We start from the raw sequence: 25,527 nt of genomic DNA on the forward strand, positions 1-25,527 counted from the left end.
AAGTGGGGGCCACTCTTCATCGTCGTGCGTGGGCTTCTCACTGTCGCGGCCTCTCTTGTTGTGGAGCACAGGCTCCAGACGCGCAGGCTCAGTAGTTGGGGCTCACGGGCTTAGTTGCTCCGCAGCATGTGGGATCTTCCCAGACTAGGGCTCGAACCCGTGTCCCCTGCATTGGCAGGCAGACTCTCAACCACTGCACCACCAGGGAAGCCCACCCTAATTGTTTTGAGGCCTCTTAAAATTGTATTCCAGACCTCTAGTACCTTAGAGAAACCCTGTCTAAATTAGTCCTACTTGAAGTTTGGGTTAGAATATTCTTGATTCCACTATATCAGAAGACCAATAATGAATGATATTACATAGAATGAGCCTCAGGATTGAGCCTGTCTGATATTCCTGCTCTCCTGTGTTTCTGATTTTGCTTCTCAAATCATTTTCCCATCTAACTGTGACAAAATCAAGATTATTACAAGCAAGGCTGGTAAGTGTAAGGTTGATGGGATCAAGCCTTTCCTGAAATAAAGCTATATAGCTTTTATTACATCAATTCAAGAAGGATTCATTGAGCTGTATGCCCAGCTTTGCTTTTTTGGGGTGGGGAGAACCAGAAGACACCGGTCTGTTCTGGGAGAGTGAGTATATAGCTTGTTCCTTCCACTGGTTTGCACAGTTCTTGGCAGGAGGGGCTATAGCTCCTCTGTGCATCCTCAGCACTAAACACACGGCTTGGCCTGGAGTTGGTGCCTAGGGAGGGCGAGAATGGGGAGCTGTGGGCATATGAAAAGGAGGGTAGGAACACCCACCCTCTGGAGCTCAACAGCCTGGACTTGGGGGAGGGCAGGTAAAACTGAGTCAGATATTACTCAAGGGCCTACTGGGTGGTTTCACCTAAGCCAGTCTCCAAAGGCTTCCAAGTCCCTACTGTCAGGAGCTAAGAGCAGCCATGTCTGCATCAAACTGTATACTGAGTCTCCTACTCCAGCTTCTAGTCTTAAAAGGCACCCCTATCTCCCTATTCTGTTCCCTTCCAGGGTCCCACTGCTGACCACTTGGGGGAGGATTGGGACTGGACTGAGCTGCAGGTGCCATGACTGAGTGCTGAGTGGGAAGGGGTTGGCCTGGTGAGTTCAGATCCCGGTTTGCCACCCCAGGAGAGGTGGCTGCTGGTACTCAGTCACCTCAGGGTGGAACACCCTTCCAGGCAAGCTATAGAAAGTCCCAGGATGCCAGACCATTGGCCTCACCCCCAGAATAGCTAACAGGCCAGTTCCATACTGGGAAGTGTCCCTCTTCCCTCGAGCTTCATGTGCATCCTCTTTGGAAGGACTATACCTGCATATACATGCCTACCTTCCTGTTATCTTGAAAAGTCATAACCATGATAACAAAGCATCCTGTGAATGCATGTTGCTGTGGGAATGGGTAAGAAGAGAAAAAACACACTCTCATTATTTTACTCATTATCTTCTTATCAAAATAGTCACCCATGGAGCATTATTTTTAAAGTTACTTATGGTCTTGGGTTTGGGGAAAGAAGAGATGCGAGGAGAAACAGGCTTCCTTTTAAAAAAAAAGCACTTTTTTAGTTAAAAGTATTGAATCTCTAATTTGGGCCTGGAGGCTCCTTATGTTTTATGAATAGAGGATCATTTCCAAAGTATAATTTTCTGGAGATTAGACATTCAGGCACTCTTGTTGAAATCTGGACAAACCATAAGGACACACATATAGTAATATATAATAACAATTATACTTGTAGTTTCTGTTTGAATGGTCATTTTAGCCTTGTAAAATGAAGCTAGTTGCCTGTATAGCATTAGAATGATCTCTGATTACTACCAACGAGCTGTTGCTTCCTTGGATAGGCCCTTTCTTTTCTCTAGATGAGGGGACCTTAAGCATCATTCCTAAGGGTCCTTGGGTCTGTGGAGGGGGCTCAGGGGCTGGAGATGGGGGAAAGAGAAAAGTCAGATTGGTGGGGCTCCAGGCTTCCTACATCTACCACATCCACAGCAGCTCTGCTTTATCTTTTTGTTTTGTTTTGGAGTTCTTTAAACCAACTAACTAGGCAGATCAACTAAGTAGGCAGAAGGGCCTAAGCAGGGGAGTAGTTCAGCAGCAGCAGGTGCTGGGACGCCAAGTGGGCTTAAGATTCTGGGGCCTTAGGCAGAAGAAATACGACTCTAAGATGCAGATTTAGGAGAATTATAAAGAAAAACATTATGATCGTATTGGAGGTTATGACCAGGGTTAAATTAAACCCTGATTCAGAGTTGGGTTAGAAAAACAATGACCTATACTTAGATTTTTCTCTCCTTTTAAAAAGCATGCTTTTCATGTATCACTGCTACAACCAGTGCTAGGTAATGTTAAATGTGGTTGATCAGTCAAAAGAAGGAACCATTTTGGCTGCTGTTTAGTCTGTGAACAAGTGTTATCCATTCTTTAATTTTATTCTCTAATAAATGGATGGATGGATGGATGGTCCTGTTTCAGAGTCTAGTTATGGGCTGCCCACAAAGGGCTTATAATCTAGTCGTGGTAACGTGGACATCAGAACATTAGAAAAGATTGCTGCCTCAGAAAGAGCTCTGTAACATGCATCGTAAGCGGTGCTAGCTAAGGGCTACTGGGTCAGCCCAACAGCCTACTGTTGATCTGAGCAACAGACCTTTTTATCACTTGAGAAGCCTGATAGAACATTGGATCTTATGTATGACATTCCTCCTTTAGGCAGAAGTAGTCTAAGAGCCCATCCGAAGGGATTAGGAAGTATGTGCTTCCCAGGAAAAGGATACTGGAACTGAAGGATATTAAAGCAGGTCAGTTCTCAAATCAGCACATCTCAAAGAGCATCTGTCCTATACCTACCTGCCTCTGAGCTGAGTACACTGAGGGATAGAAAGATAAGACACCTCCTGATCTTGAAGGATGTAATCTCCTTCCCCCCCCCACCAAAAAGCAACCTTACTTGGTGGTGACCATGAAGAGAAGGCAGCCTGATAAAGCACAGAAACTGTTGAATGCATAAACAGTGTGATCATCAGCTTGTCCATGTGCATCGTGATTTCCTTTAGTGCTGATTTCTAAGCTGAGCCCCTCACATCCTTATACAGGAAAAAAAGGAAATGCCTGAAGCTAGTCCGGTTCCTGATAATGAGTCGGCTTCCATAGGCAAGTGGTTGGAACTCCAGTCTTACCTTTCCATCCACCATTCTCATCGGAACCTTTCTTGGATCAAAACAGTGGCCTTGGTGCTTCGGCATTACCTCCGAATCCTGAAACCTGGCTCTGCAGACCTTGGATAATTTGGACCTCCCCTTTCCAACCATTTCCCTCTTCCTCCCGGAACGTGCCAGTCCCTTCCTCAGTCCAGGCTCCCCACAGCTCCCCATCTTCCTGCCCCTTCTTTTCAGGGTCTTGTTCCTCTCCTCACATCTCTCCCAGCCATTCTCTGAACTTCTCCAGCCCTTTCAGCTGGTGGCACACAGTTGAGCACTGAGGGATACAAACCCCCGACTCCTCCGATTGTTTCATGTGTTCCCAACGAAATCTAATTAGGCTGTCGAAGGCAGGGCCGTGCCTGGTTTTTTTGCTGTTTTTTTTTTTTTTTTTTTTTTGTAAGTCGGGGACAGACCGCAGTAGGTGCCGCTAAGAATCTGCTGGTGGAGAGGGGAGCCCCGGGCTGTCATTGTGTCCGCCCGCTGGGCTTCCACGGGAGGCGGAGGGATTCTTCCCCGGGGAGACCGGACCTGCTTCCTCAGTTTCCCCGGGCCAGCCCGGTCCTCCCGGACCCGGGCCCAGCCGGGGAATTTGCCCCCGCCGGGGGGAGGGGGTGGCGGGAAATGGTGCCTCGCTCGCCCCAGCGACATCAAACCCTCGTTTGGCTTGCGAGGACAATGGCTGTCTTATTTTCTCCATTCGCCGCGCACAATGCCGGATTCTCTCATTCACCCGCGGCGGTGCGAGCGAGGTAATTAGCCAGCGCCATTCAGCGCGGACACTATTGCTATGCGGGGGGGCGAGAACGCCCGCGTCGGCGGGGATTAGCCGCGGGTCGGGGTGTGCAGCTGCGGCCACTTCAAAGGGGCCCGGCGGCCCGGCCGGCTGTGGGAACCGGCGCCGCCTCCCTCGGGAGCCGCGCCGCCGGCTCGGGCCCGGGCCCTGCGGACGGGACGCGGCCGGTCCTCCTCGTCCCGCAGCCGCCCGCCGCGCTCTCCTTCGGAGCAGGCCCGGCCCTGCGCGGGCCCCGAGCTCCGGCGGCCGTCGTCGCTCCCCATCACACTCCCACTTTCATCAGGACCTCAAGTGCTTTTTTCTTTGGAGTCCCGGGAGTCAAAGGGCAAAGAGGGGAAGGTGGGGGAGGAGCGAGGGGGGGATGGGAGCTTGACACAAAGCGATGACCTCTGCGGAGTGGAGCAGATGGTCCCACTTACTCCTGCCGCCGAGCGAGCGGCTCTCAGGGCCCTGACCCCGCCCGGCAGCCGAATGCCTGCACTGGGGCCCCGCGGGGGCCGGGCTCCCACATGCTCCTCTACCCGCCCCGCCGCCCGCTCTGCGCCTGCTGGCATCGGAGTCACACTGCCTGGACTAGCCGGTCCCGTTGCTCGTGGGAGGTGTGGGGGGTGCGCGGGCGGGTGCTGGGCTGAGAATCTGCCCTCGTCGGATGCTGGAGCCCGAGGCGAGATCAGGGTTCTCGAGAACCTGCCAGGCCAGGAGTTCCCAATTCTGGCCGTGTATAATGAGGCAGCCTCCTGTGCTTTCACAGAAATATAGGTTCCTGAGCACCACGCCTGACCAAGGGAGTGGAGTCCGGAAATCTGCATTGTTACCCAGCGCCCTAGGTTATTCTGATACACAGTCAAGTTTGAGAAGGGGGTAGCGGGTGCCTGGTCCAAGTCCTTCATTTCATTGAAGAAGTTGAGACTCAAGGAGAGGGAGTAACTTGCCCACCATAGACAATGAATTGCGGTAGGGTGGGGACTTGGGTGGAAGAGAAGATAACGGGGAATGATCCCCAAGACCATGTGATCCTTAAAGCCAGCATTCAGGACACAGTTAATGAGGACTTATTATTTACCTAGTATTTGTTCTAGGTGCTGGAGGTAGAAAAGTAAATTAGACTGGTCTGTGCCGGTAAGGGACTCATCATAGGCTACTAGTAGGCGATTGATGTGTGAGCAACTGATTCTAATAAAGTCTGATAAGAGCTAGGAGAGAGGCACAAGGCAACACATTCGAGGCAGGAATTAATTTTGCCTCCTTTGGGGGATGTGGAAGGTGGGGTGTTAGTAGAGAAACTGGCAAAAGAGTTCCATGCAAAGGGCACAGCAGAAGTAAAGGAATATAAGCCTGACCATCTATGATATGTCTAGGGAAGGCAAGCTTGTCTCACACAGTCAAAGTACAAATCACCTGAAGAGAGAATTAGCTGCATCTGAAGCTGGAAATATGAATCAGGACCTAATAACGGAGACCTTGAATACCATCCCAAGGAGAGTACCTTGATTCAAGGCAATGGAGAACCACCAAACATGTTTAATGATCATATTGGATATTCAGGAAGATAATTATGGCTTCAGGATGGAGGAAGAAGAGGAGGGAGAGAGCACTGGAAGTGGGAAGGCTGGAGAGGGGAAGCTATTACAGAAACAGTTGAGAGTGATAAGAGCCTAAGCCAAGGCAATGGGAGAGAAAAGGGAGGTTAGACCAGGATTTGGTGACCAGTTAGCTGTGGGGGAGAGGGAGATGGGTGTGGCAGTGACACCTTGGTTTGTTTTAGCTTGGGTAGTTGATGCATGATGAGGCTGTTAATAAGAGGCACAGGAAAAGGGAGAGGTTAGGGGTGGGTGTGGTGATTCCTTTGAATTTAAGGGAAAGCCCTTTTTTTAATTGGAGTATAATGGCTTTACAATGTTGTGTGAGTTTCTGCTGTACAATGAAGTGAATCAGCTATATGTATACCTATATCCCCTCCCTCTTGGACCCCCCCCAACTCCATCCCACCCATCTAGGTCATCACAGAGCACCGAGCTGAGCTCCCTGAGCTCTACAGCAGGTTTCCACTAGCTGTCTGTTTTACACATGGTAGTGTATTTATGTCAAACCTAATCTCCCAATTCATCCCACCCTCTCCTTCCCCCGCTGTGTGTGTCCACAAGTCTGTTCTCTACATCTGCATCTCTATTCCTGCCCTGGAAATAGGTTCATCTGTACTATTTTTCTAGATTCCACATACATGTGTTAATATGCAATATTTGTTTTTCTCTTTCTGACTTCACTCTGTATGACAGAATCTAGGTCCATCCACATCTCTACAAATGACCCAATTTCGTTCCTTTTTATGGCTAAGTCATAAATCACAGCAAGATCTTTTATGACCCACCGCCTAGAGTAATGAAAATAAAAACAAAAATAAGCAAATGGGACCTAATTAAACTTAAAAGCTTTTGCACAGCGAAGGAAACCATAAACAAGACAAAAAGACAACCCTCAGAATGGGAGAAAATATTTGCAAACGAAGCAACGGACAAAGGATTAATCTCCAAAATACACAAACAGCTCAATATCAAAAAAAACAAACAGCTCAATCAAAAAATGGGTGGAAGACCCAAATAGACATTTCACCAAAGAAGACATACAGATGGCCAAGAGGCCCATGAAAAGATGTTCAGCATCACTAATTATCAGAGAAATGCAAATCAAAACTACAGTAAGGGGCTTCCCTGGTGGCGCAGTGGTTGAGAGTCCGCCTGCCGATGCAGGGGACATGGGTTCGTGCCCCGGTTCGGGAAGATCCCACATGCCGTGGAGCCTGTGCGTCCGGGGCCTGTGCTCCGCGGTGGGAGAGGCCACAACAGTGAGAGGCCCGCGTACCGCAAAAACAAACAAACAAACAAAAAAAAACAACTACAGTGAGGTATCACTTCACACCGGTCAGAAGGGCCATCATCAAAAAATCTCAGGGAAAGCTTTTGAAACCCTCTACAGACGATTCCTAGGGCTTTAGGAGACCTCTGACAACTAGAAGGCAGCAGTGGAGTTTCCCAAATAAGCCTACTTCCAAGAGTTGGTAGCCCTAACCAACCAAGAAGGTTCATGATCCTCCCATGGAATGTAGGCCTCCCTCTTCCCCAAAACTGATAAGGCTACTTCTGGAGCGCTGTTGGGGTGGAGGATCTGCAGGCCTTAAACTATCGGGGTTCAGTGCTGAGCTGCCAGAGGTCCTGTAGAGCCATGAGAGGTAAATACAGCATCAGATCAAGGTTTGAGACTAGGAGAGGGTCCTTTCATGGGTGGAGAGAGACTATTTTACCTAGTGTTATCCTAGACTCTTAATGGTATGGACCTTAGAGATTCTCTTGTCTGTCCTCCTCCACTCCTCTGTTTTACAGATGAGAAATCCAAGGTTGGAATTGAAAGGTCACATAGAGAATCTGTGACAGAGCCAGGCATGATCCCAGGTCACCTCTCCATTACCTAATGCCTGCTATATTAGTCCCTACAAATCCTAATATATGGCTCTGGAAATTTGGGGGAAGTATCTGTTTTTGTTGCGTGGTCCTCATGGTCATGTGAAAGCAATTTACTTAATAGCTCCAGCCTGGGCCCCCTAACCAGACGCCCTTCCGGGAGGTGAGGGAGATCCGGTATCCTGACCAGAATGACGGAAGTTAAGGATGTTGTGGGCCCAGGCAGGTTTACATAAGGAAGATTGGTGACCTTGACACGGGCGGAGACATGCAGTCTGTGGAGAGGGGCTCTGCTGGGCCTGGACATTTTCAAGTCTAAGGCAGAAAGAGATTCCCAAGTCGACTCCCTGACCCTGCACCCTTGGCTGGTGCCTGGAAGCACATGTGTCTCAAAGGCTACAACCGGATAAGACTTTATAACTTGTCCAACTCAACTCCCCCATTTTACAGAGGAGGAAACAGAGGCCCAGAGAGGGGCTTTGGCTTTATCAAGATCCAGTTTTTAAAAGGACTGAGTCAGTCACAGCTACCCTTCCCTTTAGCACATCCACCTTCCATCTCCCCGCCCCCTACCCCCACTCACCCCATGGAAGCTGCTAGCATCTCACAATGCTTTGTCCTCCCCCCGCAAAACCAGGAAAATAAATTACTTCTTTAGTTTATAAGGCCCAACAGGTGACAGGAGTAACCCTGCAGGCCCCATCCTTGCAGCTCGGTTTCCCGGTTTGCTGATTTGGAAATGCTCATAGAAGAGCTACCTGGAGACTAGCGTCTGGGTTGTTTATTTACCTGTGTTAATAGAATTTAGGAAACGTGTGGGCTCAGTGACCACTAGTGGGCTAATAACACCATCTTATCATGGTGCTTATCTGCATTAGTTACGGGCTATGAAACCTACCGCGAACCCTGGGGGAATTCAGTTAAAGTGAAGCCTGCTGTGTCACGGTGTCTGAATGTGCGTAGGCATGGTACTTTTAAGGGTCTAGCATGTTGTGTGCCTCTGTGATTTTCTGTGCCAGTGTTTGCAGGTATGGTTAGTCATGTTTGAGCAGCATTTGAGTGTGTGTGTGTCTCACAGTTGTGATGCAGGGAAAGAGCACTGGATTTAGAGTTAGACCACTCTAAGTTCAAATGCCTGCTTTAGCATCATTAAATGTTAATGTGTGATCATCATTAAATGGCTGTGTGACCTTGGGCAAGTTACTTAACCTCTCTGCACCTCAGAAAAGATAGTAATCCCTACCTCTCAGGGTTATACTGATATAATATCTTACCTTTGCCCATCATGGCTTCTGCAGGTTTCTGTTTTTCAGGACCACCTTACTAGGATAGTACCTAAGACCCTGGCTCTGGTGCTTTCACCCTTCTGATATTTCTAGGAGCTTGGGTGGAAAACCTAAGGACAGGGCCTGTGGGATGAAGGGAGTTTACTCCAGGAGTGCCAGAACATTCTCTCGGACACATTAGCAGTCAGTAAGTATCTGTTGAATGAATGCTTAGAGTTAATTCAGTGGGTGTGCTGTGTAAATAGGACAGAGGACTGTATTTCCCAAACCAGGACACATCCTCTGACTCATTGCCTGATATGTGGGATGAAAAATAGGGCGAAATATTTGAAGTTGGGACTGCTTTTGAAAACCTAGCAGTGGGGGAGGTAGGGTGGTCACAGGGGTGGGTGATACTCCTCCCCCTTTCCCCTCCCCTGAATGCGTAGGGTCCACACTGAAAGCAGCGGGGCACACCCACCCAGTGGCACATCCACCCAGTGGCACATCCAGTATGCCGCATCGGGCAGGCACACCACCTGTGTCCCACAGCACACTCTCCCCCAGGCACACTTCACTCCCTCCACGGTGGGCTGGAGGCAGGGGAGCACACGACTTGATCGGAGGAAGAACCGGAGCCTCTGAATTGTGGGCTGAATAATTAAAAGTAGGGCTTTGAGAGGTTTTATTCTCCTTGGGTTGTAAAAAGCCCAGCCCAGAGGCCGCGGAGAGCCCCAGATTGCCCCTCCTGCAGCTGTGCCTTGGGTCTTACCTTCCGTTGGAATCGAAGATCAGACCATAAAGGTTCGATGCTCACCAGCCTACAGTGGGCCAACAGCTGGATGCAAGGACTTTCCCAAGCTGAGTCTGGCCCCCCACTGTCCCCCACCTCCCCCGCCCCGATTTGTCAGAGGTGGCTGCCAGGAGGGTGGGGAGAGACGTGGATTTATGGCTGCTGACTTGAAAGACAAAGTTGCCTTTTGTGTTAGAATTGGGGGGGGCGGAGAGTGGTGAGCTGGTGGTGGTGTGGGAGGGTGGGAGGGAGGGGCTGGGGTTCGGAGGCCCAAGGCAGGGGGTAAGGGGCTTGAAGAGGCAGACAAAAGGTTCCAGAGGCTTCTCAGAGCAGGGTCACCAGGCAAAGACCCAGATGAATCAATCACCCCCAGCAAAGCTGAGCAGGGCCTCTGAGCCATCGCTGTCTTCTGGGGCTGTTTGTAAGCTCCAGACACCGTCTACCCACACCCATCCAACACCCAAACCCCACACAGTGCCTCCCTCCCGCCCCCCGCAAAAAATACCTACTCTTTGGATTCAGAACCTTAATTCAACTCTCAGACTTCCCTTTGGAGAGCCAGGGAAGTAAATACAGGTCTTCTAAGTTCATACTTTCGTCCACTCCAAAAGTCATCAGCCAATCAATGTAGGGGATCTTCCCTAACAGAGCCAAAGTCATGGGCAAGGTGGGGACCCAGATACTGGGGAGACTGGGACAGAGTGTTGGAGACAGTAAGCCTGGCCCAGAGAACCCTGATGACAAAACCAATATCCCACCAGGACTGTGGCAAGTTGCCAACCTCCCCAGGACTCAGGGTTCTCTGCCGTCACCTCTCTCCTTCCCATGCACATTTAGAGAGGACATTTACAGGTGCTTTGCGGAGTTTAAAGAGCATGTGGACTTGGCTGGCCTCCTCGCCCTCCAGGAGTCACTCTGCCTGGTGGGTCTGGGCGGAGGCCAGAGTAGCCGTCGGGTGCCTGAGTTCAGCAGGTGCTTTAACTACACCTTGGAGAGCCACATCCATCCCCCGGAATGAGCCTGGCCAATAAAGGCATGAGTTTATGGGCTTCATAAACATTTTACTAGAGAAATCAAGGCCTCAATTACCCAATGGCTTCTTCCAAGTGACAGCTCACCTACTGGGGCCTCTGTGAATCCCCCAGGCAGAAGTGAAATAGAAGCCAAGCTCTGGTTTATACCGGGCTGCCCCCTTCCCCCTGCACTGATCCTCTCACCATTCAGGCCTTGCAACTTCTGTCTTTACTCAGTTCTCCAGAGGGCTCTGCCACTAGCTCTCTGAGCTTTTGCCTCTCCGTGGGAATATGGCTACCCTCTTGGAGTAGACGGCCACCCAACCCCAATCCTACTATGCTCTTCCATAACCTCGCAGCACCTTTTAACTCAAGATTCTACTATTTTCCCTCAACAATCACTGGCAAGTATTTGCTATTTTTCAAGGACTGTGCCAAGCACTTTACAAATAAATCTCATTGATTCCCACCAGTGCAGCATCTCTAGCAACATGAGCTCTTGTCATCCCTATTTTATAAGTGAGAAAATAGAGGTTCTGAGAGACTCACTTGCCCAAGGTCACAGAGCGAAGAGTGGCGGAGGTGAGTTTTGTACCCAGTTCTGTCTGATTCCAGAGCCTGTACCATTAACCTCTTCACTGCATTGCTCCTTCAAAATGCTCTCAGCAAGTATTTCCCCACTAGAAGTAGAAATCATGCTGTCTGAGGCCTTCTCTGCCATGCAGTGTGACAGCCTTAGGATGCAATCCAATGCGGGCCTTGTCAGCAGTCTCTGAGTCCCTGTGGCCAGGAGAGGAGGACTCTGGCAGGGGCAAAGCTGGGCTAGTGATGAAGATGGAGAAGAAAGGGGGCTTTCTGGTGGGGCAGCAAGAGAGAGGGGGCAAGACAGAAAGCAGCTGTGGGTCTGAGGCCTGGCCTTGGGTGTGACCAGTGCTGTCCAAAAGGACTTTCTGTGATGATGGAAGGATTTTATTGGTACTGTCCCATAAGGTAGCCTATAGCCACGTGTGGCTACTGCACACTTGAAAGGTAGCTAGTGAGCCAGAGGAACTGAATTTTTAATTTAATTTTAATTTAAGTGGCCACATGTAGCTAGTGGCTGTCATATTGGACAACACAAGGATGCTCACTACAGATGATGGCTGAAATCTCCAAGTCCCCTGCTGGTGTAAGGCCCTTTGGGTTCATACCATCCCCAGGGTCTTCAGGCTCAAGGCATCTGAACATCATTTCACATCACAAGTGGCTGAAGGAATTAACGGTGTCTCCCCTCAGAAGATGTTTCTCAGGGAACAACGCAGACCTCAAGTATTTGAAGATCTGTTGTGTGAAGAACAAAATTGGTTGTGTCTTCTAGAGCAGCCCTGTCCAACGAGAGTATAAGGCAAAGCACATAGGTAACTTTAAGTTTTCTAATAGTCACATTTACAAAAAAAGAAACAGGTGAAGATAATTTTAATAATAAACTTTATTTTACTTAACATATACAAAATATTATTCCAACATATAATCATTATTTTAAAATTATTAATACTTTTTACATTTTTTGAACTGTCTTTAAAATCCAAAATATTATCATTTCAGCTTGTTATCAGTATTTTAAATTATTAACTATTATCAATTAAAAATATTATTTTTCCAACTTTTAAAAAATATTTATTCATTTATTCATTTATTTTTGGCTGCATCAGGTCTTAGTTGTGGCACCAGTATCTTTCATTGTGGCACACAGGCTCTTCCTTGCGGTGCGCAGACTTCTCTCTAGTTGTGGCATGTAGGCTCCAGAGTGCGTGGGCTCTGTAGTTTGCGGCATGCGGGCTCTCTAGTTGTGGTGCATGGACTGAGTAGTTGCAGCGCACCAGCTCAGTTGCCCCGCGGCATGTGGGATCTTAGTTCCCCGACCAGGGATTGAACCTGCGTCCCCTGCATTGGAAGGTGGATTCTTAACCACTGGACCACCCAGGAAGTCCCTCCAACTTTTTAATTGTGGTAAAATATGCATAACATAAAGTTTACTGTCTTAACCATTTTTAAGTGTGCAGTTCAGTGGCATTAAGTACCTTCATATTATTGTGCAAACCGTCACCACCATCCATCTCCAGAATTCTTTTCATCTCCCAAAAGTGAAACTCTATTCCCGTTAAACACTAACTCCCTGTTCCTCTCTCCCCACCAGCCTGTGGCAACCACCATTCTATTTTATGTCTCTATGAATCTGCCTACTCTAGGTACCTCATATAAGTGGAATCATACAGTATTTGTCTTTCTGTGACTGGCTTATTTCACTTAGCATAATGTCCATAAAGTTCATCCACATTGTAGCACGTGTCAGAATTTCCTTCCTTTTTAAGGCTGAGTAATATTCCATTGTATGTATAAATACATTTTATTTACCCATTCACCTGTTGATGGACACTTGGACTGCTTTCACCTTTTAGCTATTGTGAATAAGGCTGCTCTGAATGTGGCTGTACAAATATCTCTTCGAGACCCTTAACTCTTGTGGGTATATACCCAGAAGTGGAAGTGCTGGATTGTATGGTTGTTCTATTTTTAAGTTTTTGAGGAACCTCCATACTGTTCTCCATAGTGGCTGCACCAATTTACATTCCCACCAGCAGTGCACAAGGGTTCCAATTTCTCCACATGCTTGTCAACACTTGCTATTTTCTGTTGTTTTTTGTTATTGCTCTGATAGTAGCCATCGCAATGGGTGTGAGGTGGCACCTCATTATGGTTTTGATTTGCATTTCCCCAATGCTTAGTGTCTTTTTATTTTGTACTAAATCTTCGAAATCCAGTGTGTATTTTACACTTACAGCCCAGCTCAGTCTGGATTGGTCACATTTCAAGTGCTTAATAGCTGGCTACTTACTTTATTAAAAAATGAGGGCCTCCCTGGTGGCGCAGTGGTTGAGGGTCCGCCTGCCGATGCAGGGGATACGGGTTCGTGCCCCGATCTGGGAGGATCCCATATGCCGCGGAGCGGCTGGGCCCGTGGGCCGTGGCCGCTGGGCCTGCGCGTCCGGAGCTTGTGCTCCGCAACGGAAGAGGCCACAGCAGTGAGAGGCCCGCATACCGCAAAAAGGAAAAAAAAAAAAAAAAAATGAGATTCTCAGGGGAAAGTTGGGGCATTGGGTGGAAGCATATGGGATTCAGCTGTGCCTCTAGTATAAGGAAAAACATTACAATCATCTGAGCTGCGTGAGGAGGAGCCGAGTGTTCGGGGTGTCCCTGGTCCTTGGCAGGGATGGATACAAGGAAGGGGACTTTGGATGGCCTTTGGAAGAGTCTGCAGGTCGTGGTTATCCCTCTTGAATGGCGGTATGAGTGGGGGCAGTCGGTGCCTCAGACCCCCAGTGCCGCTGGCTTCTGCAAAGGCTGTGTTTTGAACTCTCCATCCCAACAAGCCCACTGGTCTCTTTATCATCACACACCAGATAGGAGTCTGGCTGTAGCCAAAGGGTTGGAGGCTGGGCTTGGGGTAGGCTGCCGGCTTCCTTCCCAGCACTCTGCCCCGACCCTTCCTGCCCCCCCAGCGTCCCCTTGGAGCCTGTCTAATCAGATCCAGGCCTGACCTCGCCAGAGGTCATGGACCAGGAGGAAAGTCCCCCTCCCCTCCCTGAGCCGCTCTAGATCTGGCTCTCAGGAGACTCCCCTCCCCTCGGGTGATTTATAGGGGTGTCCAGGAGCCATTTCCTGCTGGTTTCTGCTCCCTTCCAGCCCGGTGGGTTGCTGGGCTGTCTCTGTGAACCCTCTTTCCCCATGGCCTAGCTGTACCCCTGGCGGGGACAGGGAGCGGCTGGGAGATTCCTTCTCAGACTGTTTGAGGACAAAGGTGCTTTCTTCTTCCTTTCTCCATAATGACCCCCAAGCAGCCCTCTGTCCTCCCTGTCACTCTCTCTGGTCCTCACACAGGAGGGGCGTCCCAACACGACCCCCTCCCATAACCCAGCTTGAAGTGAGGAACCCAAAACGGCTCCTACCCGACCAACAGGTGTGAGCAGGAAGGTAAAGCATCGTTAGCCGCAAGCCACAGCACCACCTTCATGTCCACCAGCCCCATACACAGTGCTACCCACACCGGCCACAAATAGTGCCTCCATAGTGGCTAAGAACCCGCCTGCCAATGCAGGGGACATGGGTTCGAGCCCTGGTCCAGGAAGATCCCACATGCCATGGAGCAACTAAGCCCGTGCGCCACAACTACTGACCTGCACTCTAGAGCCCGTGAGCCACAACTACTGAGCCCACGTGCCACAACCACTGAAGCCTGCGCATCTAGAGCCCGTGCTCTGCAGCAAGAGAAGCCACCGCAATGAGAAGCCCGCACACCGCAACAAAGAGTAGCCCCCGCTCACTGCAACTAGAGAAAGCCTGTGTGCAGCAACGAAGACCCAACGCAGCCAAAAATAAATAAAATAAATAAAAAAATAATAATAATAAACTATTAACAAATAGTGCCTCCAGCCACTGTGCCCACCACTGTCAACCACACAGTGGCCTCCAGGATGACTTGCTCAGAGGTCAGCGTTTTCTGAGGTCCAGTCCTCAGCCCCACATCCTCATGGTTGCCCAGGGACCCTCTCCCAGAGAGACATGATGAGGGACAGCTGGCTCCATGGCCTGCTTGTACAAGCCAGTGCAAAACAGACATGTAAACCAAACGTGTTCCCCCTCTGAGAGATCGGAGATCTAAGTGGCCCTGAGAAACTTTCTCCCCTGACTTCCTAAAAAAGTCATCAGTGAACTCAGAGTGAGTGGACGAACTCGGAGTGAGCTCAGCTGAGTGTGGACAAAGGCCTGTACAGGAAGGCGGCAGGAGTCTGAGGTGGGAGGCCCTGCAGTGTACCTGTTCACCCCTTCATCTGTGGAGGAAAGGACCAGCGCTTCTATTATGGGAGGCAGGGTTCCCAGAGATGGGCCATCATGTATCCTTTAAGCTCTAGGCAACATCCCTTTAGCAATTAACTTGTAGCTAAAGTAATAGAATACAAAGGTTAAAGAAAAAGAAACAGATCCAACATGGAGTCAGGTTTGTTCTTCCCTTTTATACCCTGACACTGCCTGCCCACGGTCTCACTGCAATCCCCCAGGACACCGAAGGGATATACAGGGCTGACCCAAGGGTTGAGTAGGGGTGGGAAGAAGGGGAGGGAAGAAGGAGCCGCAGATAAAGAGGACCACACCCTCCTATTGCACCACCTCCCCCGGACCACACTGCCTAACCAGCTGGGCTCCAAGGGATGGGACTGAGGAACCTTCTCTGGGGCTCACTATCATCCCTGCAACTTGTAACACAGTGCCAACTCGCAGCCAGTGAGAAGAGGCTGGCCCAGCCTGCAGTCTGCCCTGGGGTCACCTGTCCTTGGAGAGTGAAAATTTGCTGGGGACACTCCAGCAGGGGGCTTGGGGCATGGAACTTCTGATTTGGGGCTAGTAGAGCCACCAGCTGGGCCTGGGTCTCAGTTTCCCTTTCATAAAATGAATGTGTTGGCTTTAGATGAGTGGTTTTCAAGCACTTTTAAAAGCAAAGCTACCCTTCAAATGAAATGTTTGGCAGAACTGCAATTAAGTAAAGCTGATAGAGAGGTTTAGCAAGGTGCTGCTCTGATGGAGGGGAGATGTGAAGCCCTGGGTGGGGAGGGGCCCCAGCTGCATCCCAGGGGCCCCTGGGGACCCCTCGGACTCTGTTGTACAGTGTGAAGATGATCAGACTGGCTCGTTAACTACCACCCCTTTCTGCTCGAGCATTCCTCTGCAGCATCACATTCAACCCATGCTTTTTCATTGTTTAGTTTTAGGGGGAGAAAGAAGCTAGGGGCCAAACTTTCTCCATCCAGAGCACCCTGATGAGAAGCAGCCCTTTCCCTTGCATCTCTCCTCAGGCCAGCTCCTAGCTCTAGGCGCCTCCAGGGAGCCCAGAATGGGGGTTAGAAACACAAAAGGATTCGGGTTCCTTAATGAGGAGGCATCTGTAGTCAGCAGAGCCATTAGTCCCCGCCCCAAGTCCCTGGGGGGCTGCAAGCTCCTCTCCAGCTGGAGTGAGGAGGGGGCAGGCAGCTCCCCAGCTCCTGAAGGGCAGGGCTGGGTGGGTGGGGCATAGACAGCTGACCCAGGAGCCGGGGTGCCCTCTCCCGCTCGCTAGGCCTGCCTCCAGCCCTGCCCTCCTAGAGGTTGAGGTCTGGAAGAGTAGAGGGGCCCTACCAGTGCCTCGGGCCCCTGCCCCAAACCTCTGCGCTGACCTGCAGGCCCTTGGCCAAACACAGCCTTTGGCCTGAGACTGGGCAGGCTGACCTCACAGTGCTCCCTGGGGATCATCTCACTGAGCCTGATGGGGACACCAGCTGGGGCACTTGCCCCCATCTCCCGCCCCTAGGGCCCCAAGGTGCCCTTTGTAAGGACTATACCTACACAGGGACATGTGTGATTGATTACCTACACAGAACCAGAATCACACACCAGCCACAGGAGCTGAGGGATACAACCCCCCCCCGCCATTCACATCCAGCTTGGACACTCACACCACATACACAGAGGCAGCCATGTCCTCCTGGCGAGCACAGCTCTGCACACACGTGCAAGGAGGCGCTCACACCCATCAGCCATACTCCCAGGAGGCCCTGAAAGAGGAGGAGGCTGGGCTGGGGATTTTTATGCATGTTTATATTTAATGAACCACATGCAAATGAGATGGAGAATGTGCCACAAAAGAGTCAGCCCCCAGAGACTCTGGGAAGAAGGGCACAAAGGCTCGGCCTTTCTGAGCTGCCCTGGAGTCCTGAACAGACCGGTGGATTGAGGGGGCCTGAGACGGGGTGTGCCCACCCGCACCAGGGAGCCAGGAACAGCAACCAGGACAAACTCCGGTGTCCCTGCTGCTGTGGGGAGAGGGAGGGCTCCTTCTGGGAGGGGACAACTGTCCCAGTTGATGGAGTGTTGGAGGGGAGGGGCTGCCTGCCTGGACAGATGGTGAGCCTCCTTCCCGCACTTGAAGCAAAGTGGATTTTAATGAAATCACAGCCCTGGTGCTGAAGCTGGGAACCCATGTGGGAGGGGCCCCTTCCCCGGGCTTTACAGGTTGGAGAGTAGGGATGGATGGGAGTGAGGGTGGGCAGGAACACTTCACCAGCCTAAAAGGGGGTTGGGGGTGTGCACCACGGCCCCTCCCATGATCAGAGCTCAAGCAGTTAGTTCAGATCCCCAAAAGGTGGGGAGGCGGCCCCTGAATATTTATGACACATTGAAATGTAGATTGGTAGGTCTGACTGTCTTCTGAGAGGCTTGTCACCTTGGATGGTACACCACCTTCTTGGGGTACATTGAGAAGCTGCAGAAGAACTGGAGATAAGGGGGTGATGAAGGGCAAAGAAAGCCATTGGGTGCTGGTAACCAGGCTCTAACGACCAGTGTCCCTGCTGGGTGACACTGGACTAATCGCTTCCCCTCTCTGTTTCCTATTCTGTAAAATGTACAGCATAATACTTAGCACTTGCATACCTTACAGGGAGTTTATAAAAATACATCCGAAAGCAGCTGTAAAAGTGGGGAGCAGGCCTTGGGAGCAAGGCTTTTCTCTGACTAGCCTTCGTGGGTCCGCAGCCCAAGATTTCCGTGTTAGAGGTTTATCATCCAAGTATTTGTCCAGTCCTTTCTCAAGGTGTCCCAGCTCGGCCTATACCATCCCTTAGGGGGAGATGTTTCCCACAGGTAGGAGGCAGGGTAAGTGCTGACGTGCCCCCAGCAAGCTGTTGCCCTGCACCTGCCAGCTCAGCTCGGGGGAAGACACCCTGCCCCCTGAGCCGGGTGAGCTCCAGGGCTCCAGGACACAGGCCTGAGGCCCCCCATGCCCTCTCCCGTCCCCTCTGCACCTCAGCAGTGTGCCTTCCCCATGCACATTTCCTTTTCTTTCTCCAGCCATGTCCGACTTCCACGTGCACCCCCAGGCCACCGTGGGTGAGGAGGGCGGTGTGGCCCGCTTCCAGTGCCAAATCCACGGGCTTCCCAAACCCCTGATCACCTGGGAGAAGAACAGAGTCCCCATTGACACAGACAACGAGAGGTGAGCCTCGGGTGGGGAAGGTGGAGGGATGACCAAGAGGCAGGCCAGTCCAGTGTCTGGGCCTTGAAGGAGGCCTGCCTGTGGCCTCCAGGGTGGTGTTTCTGCAACTTTGTTGCGACTGAGTATCTGTGTGGTTTGTGAGCCCAGATTCAACAGTTGAATGCATGCGAAGATCTGTGTGTGATTGTTGTCAAGGCTGGAATCGCAGGTGCATCCACCTGTGAGAGTCCCGTAGTGTGTCTGTGCTGACAAAAGTAACACTGGGGTAGTGGCTGGGTCCTGGGCTGTGTCCGTGATGCTGAGTGACCCTGTGGCCAGTGGTGCTGTGCTTGCTTATGGTTGACCGTGCCCTCCCGCCACAGGTACACACTGCTGCCCAAGGGAGTCCTGCAGATCACAGGCCTTCAGGCTGAGGACAGCGGCGTCTTCCACTGTGTAGCCTCAAATGTCGCCAGTGTCCGGGTCAGCCATGGGGCCAGCCTCACTGTGTCAGGTGAGGGTCCTTGGCCCTGTCTCGTTCCTTCTCCCCACCCTCAAATCAGTCCCTCTTCAACTGAGCCCCAGAGCCTGGACAGCCAAGTGCATACAGAGCACCTTGTGAGCACAAAGCTCTGTGCTGTTCGGGGTGAGGGTTCAGGAGGCGTCCAAGGCCCCTCCCTGGCTCAGTTCTCCTTGAGGAAGCCCACTCTCTGCTTATGGGTGGTTGGGTGAGGGTGGCTTTCCCACCGCTAGAGGCCCTGCGGGGCCTGACCGGAGAGATGAGTGTGAGCAACGCCCTGGGGCCGCTGGCTTCTCCTCTCTATGCATGGGACCCAGCTTCTGGGCTGGAGCTTGTCTCCCACCCGCCATGTCCTAGGCTGTGTATTGGGGGTGGGTGGGTGTGGTGAGGAGGTGGGAAGGGTCCCAGCTAAAGTGAAGAAGTATGGCATCTTCCTCCCAGGCTCGGGCTCTGGGGCCTACAAGGAGCCTACGATCCTCGTGGGGCCTGAGAACCTCACCCTGACTGTGCACCAGACCGCCGTGCTCGAGTGTGTCGCCACGGGCAACCCGCGCCCCATTGTGTCCTGGAGCCGCCTGGGTGAGCCCCATCCCGCAGCCCCTGCCTCTCCCACCCCTGGGAGGGCCAGTCTCTTCACCCAGCTCCGCGGGGAACTTGGAATCCTGTTTGTTCTCCGTGGGGGTCCGTTCTCTTTGAGGCCTGGGGAGGGGGTGGGTTCCCCTCTCCTTGGCAGGACCAGGGAGGTCCGCCTGCCCACTGCATTCTCCCTCCCTCTGTGCAGATGGCTTAGCTCCCCAGGTTACCTCGTCCAGTCCCCGCAGTCCTGCGCCAGCTCCCCTCCCCCATGCTCCCCTCACTCTGGGCATCTCCATCGGGCCCTCCAGAACCCCTCTGCAGCTCTCAGCACCCCTAGTCTCTTTCCTGTCCGGCTCATCTCTGCCATCTACACCCTGGCCATCCTCCCCAGTGATGCAATCCCAAACCCCTCAAAACCTCAGCCAGTTGTCACATCCTCTCTCTGGGCCCCCCAGTCTCTAACCTGGCCCCCTAAATCCCCAGCCTAAATCCCTAGGCAGCTGAAGGAGAGAAATGAAAGGGTGCAGATGGGCCCACATTGTCTGAGTGGAAAGGTCACTGGGGGAAGGAGAGTCTGGAGGGGATGGGGTGGGGTCGCATTCACAAGGAGACTGTGCCACATTGTAGCAGCTGAGTGATCCGGGAAGGAGGGGGCAGCAGGCAGGATAATGGAGTAGATTTCACCACTTCAGGGACTGAATGGGGAGCTGTCTCCTCGCATTCTGACTGTGCTAATCTGATCCTGGGTCGGGGGAGGGCCCGGGGACTGGGAGAGGCTGGAAAGAGTGGCCTCACCATTAGGAGAAGCCCATAGGCCCTGCAAGGACCATCTGGTGCAACATTTCCCAAAGCGAAATCTGCAAGGGGAAAGAATGGCTTGGTGGTCTAACAAGTTTGGGAAAGAGTAAACCAGATCCCTTTGCTACGGGACTTCTCAGAGCCTTTATATTAATGCGCATTGTGACAGTCAAGGAGTGGAATGGATATCTGACCAAGGAACTTTTTTCAGGAGAGACAAATCAAACTGGGAAATGTCCGTGTAACCCAAACTCCTTACTTTCCTGTTTGAGAAACTGAGGGGAAGGGACTTGAAGGTCACCAGTGAGGCAGTGACAATGTTAGGATCAGGAGCCAGTTCCCTCCTGCTGGGTGAGAGTTTTCTGTGCTGCTCTGGCTGCCTCCACGATGCCATCATGCTCAGAGGAAAGAGTCAAAGACTGGGGCTCCCTGGAAGATTGATGGTGGCCGATTGCAAGTCTGGACATTCCTGCACACCTACCTCCCTGACCCTCCCCTTCCTCTTCAGATGGTCGCCCCATTGGGGTGGAGGGCATCCAGGTGCTGGGCACCGGGAACCTCATCATCTCAGACGTGACCGTCCAGCACTCGGGCGTCTACGTCTGTGCAGCCAACAGGCCCGGCACCCGGGTGAGGAGGACGGCACAGGGCCGGCTGGTGGTGCAAGGTACGGACCTCCCCACCCCACATTCCCTGCCTCATCGACATCCCTGGCCCAAGCCCAGTGCCGTGTACTCACCCACTTTCCTATCCTTGCCCTAACCTTGCCCCTGCCCCCTCTCCAGGGCCCCAGCCCAGGCCAAAGGCAGCAGCTCTCTCTCTCTCCCCCTCCCCCAGGAATGTGTATGTTGGGAATGCAAGGACATTCTTGGTCATCGGCCCCTTGAGGTGCCATCGCCACCCCCCCCAGTCATTTCCACTTTGTCATCTCAGCTGGTCTCCCCGACCTGTGTCACCCCCATGTGTCCCTCCCTCCACGTGCTGTTCTCATTCACACGTGTGGCACTTCCATGCTCACACCTGCCTGCACACTCTCAGTGTGTTTGTCATTTCACACTCTCACACCCCAGCTCCTGACACACACACACACACACACACACACACACACACACACACACACACACACACACACACACACACACACACACACACAGAGCTGGCCTCCACTCCCATGGTATGTGGGGCCTCTGCAGCTGACCAGGTCATTCTGTCCATCCTCCTGCCCTGGGGCTCAACTGTCTCCGTGAACAGGCTTGGAAGTCCCATTCTCAGGGGTTTTCTGTGGTTGTTCCCTCCCGGAGAGATGGGAGAGAGGGGAATTAGGAACTTAAATGCCCATTTGTTTAGCATTCCATGTGCTGTTAATCTGTCCAAATGAAAGTGATGGAGCATTTCATTTCTATGGTGTTAATGGAAGTTTGAGGCTTGGGATTGGAGGAGAGTGGAATTGAATGTAGGGGTGAGGGGGGCTGGTACTGAGGGCTCATCCATCTCCCCGTCATTACAGGCCTTCGGCCTTCGAGGTGCAGCCAAACCTATTAGCACATTTATTTATTTAACAATTTCCTGAACAGGGAGCTCAGCTTGATTGCTTTCGGATACAAATGTCAGTCTTTTAAATAGTCATTAAAATGGAGTCCTCTCTTGGGTCTGCCTCTCTGGGGTGGAGGGATGTGAGGGCTGCCACCATCTCCCAGAGGCTAGGCTGGGGGTGGAGGGTGGGCCCCACCTGGAGGATTCTCCCCGGGGCGGGGTGGGTGTGTATGTCCCCTGCCCACTTGTTCCCTGCAGACCTCTGGCCCTACCCTCTTCCCCTTCCTCAGTCCTTCACTCACAGCTGCCCCCTCCCTGTACACCTGACCCCTCGTGACCCTTATACTTCTCTGTGCCCCCCCCGCCCCAACCCCAGCCCCAGCAGAGTTTGTCCAGCACCCCCAGTCCATCTCCAGGCCGGCTGGGACCACAGCCATGTTCACCTGCCAAGCCCAGGGTGAGCCGCCCCCTCATGTGACGTGGTTGAAGAATGGACAGGTGCTGGGGCCAGGAGGCCACGTCAGGCTCAAGAATAACAACAGGCATGTGTGTGGTGGGTGTGCCGGAGTGAGGCCTGGACGGTAGGAGGCTGTGCACCTCCTACCAGGGAAGAACACTAAACTGGGGGTCTGGAGACTTGGGTTTGAGTCCCAGGTCTGCCCCTAACTTGCTGAGAGATCTCAGACAAGCCTATTGTCTTCTGGAGGGGCTCAGTTTCTCCATCTTTCAAATGGGGAGATTTGGCCAACCTCCAAGGGATACTCCGGAAGGAGGAGGGGATCTGAGGCTCTCCCTCCCCCTGCAGCACCCTGACTATTTCTGGAATCGGCCCTGAAGATGAGGCCATCTACCAGTGTATGGCCGAGAACAGCGCTGGCTCCTCTCAGGCCAGTGCCAGGCTGACTGTGCTGTGGGCCGAGGGCCTGCCCGGGCCCCCCGTCAACGTGCAGGCGGTCTCTGTGTCGTCCACTGAGGTCCGCGTGTCCTGGGCCGAGCCCCTGGTCCACACCAAGGAGATCATCGGCTATGTCCTGCACATCAGGAAGGCTGCTGGTGGGTGGGCCCCGGAGGGCAAGGCTGCCTCTGCATCCCCTTCCTCTTACTCACTGTTTCTCATCCCCCGCGATCCCACACGTGCTGACCCAACACCTTCCCTCTTTCTCCTGGCTGCACCCTGGCTGCCCTCATTTCACCAGTGTGGGTGGGATTCCCTCATGCCCCTTTAATTCCCTGCCCTACCCTTGGCCTCTCCAGACCCACCAGAGCTGGAGTATCAGGAAGCAGTCAGCAAGAGCACCTTTCAGCACCTGGTGAGCGACCTGGAGCCCTCCACTGCCTACAGCTTCTATATCAAAGCTTACACGCCCCGGGGGGCCAGCTCAGCCTCTGCCCCCACCCTGGCCAGCACTCTAGGTGAAGGTGAGGTGTGGGTGTGGAGCACAAAACCACAGACACTCAGGGTATTAGGGCAGAACCCCTGTGCACCGTTGTTCAGGTTGTGCACTGCACAGAGTGCTTCGCCCTGAGGCTGAGTCAGGGCTGGGTCTACTTGGAGGAAGGGGTGTCCTTTCCTTTTTTCTTTTTTTTAAAAACCTGGCAACACTTTATTTCTTTTTGGTTGCACTGCGTCTTCATTGCTGTGCACGGGCTTCAGTAGTTGTGGCACACAGGCTCAGCAGTTGTGGTACACGGGCTTAGTTGCTCCACAGCATGTAGGATCTTCCTGGACCAGGGATCGAACCCGTGTCCCCTGCATTGGCAGGCGGATTCTTAGCCACTGGACCACCAGGGAAGTCCCAGGGGTGTCGTTTTCTAATTCACATAAAGGTGCTATTTGAGCAAGCAGAGGCCCTGGGTTAGAGGTCAGAGAGCGGTCAGGCTCTTGGGTTGGGGGGGGCCGTGGCTGGGTCATTGGTAGCAGGTGGAAGTGTAGAGCTTCAACCACCAAGTCCTCACATCTCGGCCTCCTTCTCCGCCCACAGCCCCCGCCCCACCCCCACTGTCGGTTCGAGTCCTGGGCAGCTCCACCCTGCAGCTGCTGTGGGAGCCCTGGCCCCGGCTGGCCCAGCACGAGGGCGGCTTCAAGCTGTTTTACCGCCCAGCAAGCAAGGCCTCCTTCACCGGCCCCATCCTGCTGCCTGGAACTGTCTCCTCTTACAACCTCAGCCAGCTCGGTGAGGCGGACAAGGCTGGGGCTTGGAGAGCTGGGCAGGGGTGTGGTGCCTGGTGCCAGGAGGTGGTTCACAGAGGTCTCCTCCAGTTCACCCCGGGGACAGCCGCCTGGTGGGGCCAGGGGCGGTCCCTCAGCATCCTGGCCTTCCCCCCAGACCCCACTGCAGTGTACGAGGTGAAGCTGCTCGCTTACAACCAGCATGGGGATGGCAATGCCACAGTCCGCTTCGTGTCTTTGAGGGGAGCATCTGAGAGGACAGGTGAGGGCTGGGGATGGGGTCTGACTAAAGACTGGCCCTCAGGAAGAGAGGCTGAGGAAGGAGGGGAGCAGGCATCCAGGGAAAGTAAGAGGGTATAACAGTACATGCAGCCCTGGAGAACATAGGCTTAGACCTGAGTTTGATGTTTGGCTATGTGACCTTGGGCAAGTTACTTAACCTCTCTGAGCCCCAGTTTTCTCCTTCGTAAAACAGGGATAGTAATACCCGCTTTATAGAACTGTATGGAGGATGAAATGGTCCATGTAAAGTGTTATTCCTAGTATTTGGCACAAAGTCAGTGCTCAGTAACTGGTAAAAAGAACCTAAAGGTTGGGCTGGGGTCCCATTGACAGGGGCAAATCGTATGTCGAGCAGCCGAGGGAGAAGTAACCCTCAAGGGCTGGGTGTCTGGGAGCCACAGCCCCCAACCTGCCGCTGCTTCCACCCCCAGCCCTGAGCCCACCATGTGACTGCCGGAAGGAGGAGCCCACCAACCAGACGTCTACCACAGGCATCGTCATCGGCATCCACATCGGGGTCACCTGCATCATCTTCTGTGTCCTCTTCCTCTTATTCGGCCAAAGGGGCAGGTGGGTCCTGGGCCAGGGAGAGGGGGCTGGGCCAGCATGGGGTGGGCAGGCCTGGAGCAGGAAAACCACAGGGGAGGCAGGGTTTGGGGCCCCTTGTCTCCATCCTTTTGTTCTTGCTCCTCCCACATCCCTCCCCCTAACTCTTGGCTCACCCCCTAGGGTCCTCTTGTGTAAGGATGTAGAAAACCAGCTCTCCCCTCCTCAGGGCCCCCGGAGCCAGAGGGACCCTGGCGTCCTGGCACTGAATGGGGCGGGACGGGGAGAGCGGGGCCAGCTGGGCCGAGACGGGAAACGTGTGGACATGAAGGAACTGGAGCAGCTATTCCCCCGAGCGGGGGCCGTGGGGCAGCCCGACCCCATACCTAACCCCAGACCCATGGTGAGTGCCCCCCCTCCCCCGAGCCAACCCCCTCCTTCAGGCTCCACCCTCCTCACCTTGGTCACAGGCCTTGGTCACCGGCCTCCACCAAGCTGCAGGGCTTCTCCAGGCACAA

The 25,527-nt window shown here is 52.8% G+C and overlaps 1 protein-coding gene across 1 annotated transcript in view; it reads left to right on the forward strand.

Annotated features, from left to right (window-relative positions):
* The window catches only part of IGDCC3 (immunoglobulin superfamily DCC subclass member 3), a 41,036-nt gene that overhangs the window by 15,148 nt on the left and 361 nt on the right, over positions 1 to 25,527 (forward strand). Inside the window, exons 3-13 of the mRNA XM_060096114.1 lie at positions 18,461 to 18,605; positions 18,968 to 19,098; positions 19,546 to 19,683; positions 20,987 to 21,145; positions 22,388 to 22,553; positions 22,817 to 23,064; positions 23,266 to 23,430; positions 23,994 to 24,185; positions 24,339 to 24,443; positions 24,895 to 25,033; positions 25,193 to 25,412. Coding sequence (XP_059952097.1) covers positions 18,461 to 18,605; positions 18,968 to 19,098; positions 19,546 to 19,683; positions 20,987 to 21,145; positions 22,388 to 22,553; positions 22,817 to 23,064; positions 23,266 to 23,430; positions 23,994 to 24,185; positions 24,339 to 24,443; positions 24,895 to 25,033; positions 25,193 to 25,412 — 1,808 coding nt within the window. The remainder of the gene's footprint in view (positions 1 to 18,460; positions 18,606 to 18,967; positions 19,099 to 19,545; positions 19,684 to 20,986; positions 21,146 to 22,387; positions 22,554 to 22,816; positions 23,065 to 23,265; positions 23,431 to 23,993; positions 24,186 to 24,338; positions 24,444 to 24,894; positions 25,034 to 25,192; positions 25,413 to 25,527) is intronic.

The sequence above is a fragment of the Mesoplodon densirostris genome, chromosome 4 (assembly GCF_025265405.1).
Source record: "Mesoplodon densirostris isolate mMesDen1 chromosome 4, mMesDen1 primary haplotype, whole genome shotgun sequence".
Classification (NCBI taxonomy): Eukaryota; Metazoa; Chordata; class Mammalia; order Artiodactyla; family Ziphiidae; genus Mesoplodon; species Mesoplodon densirostris.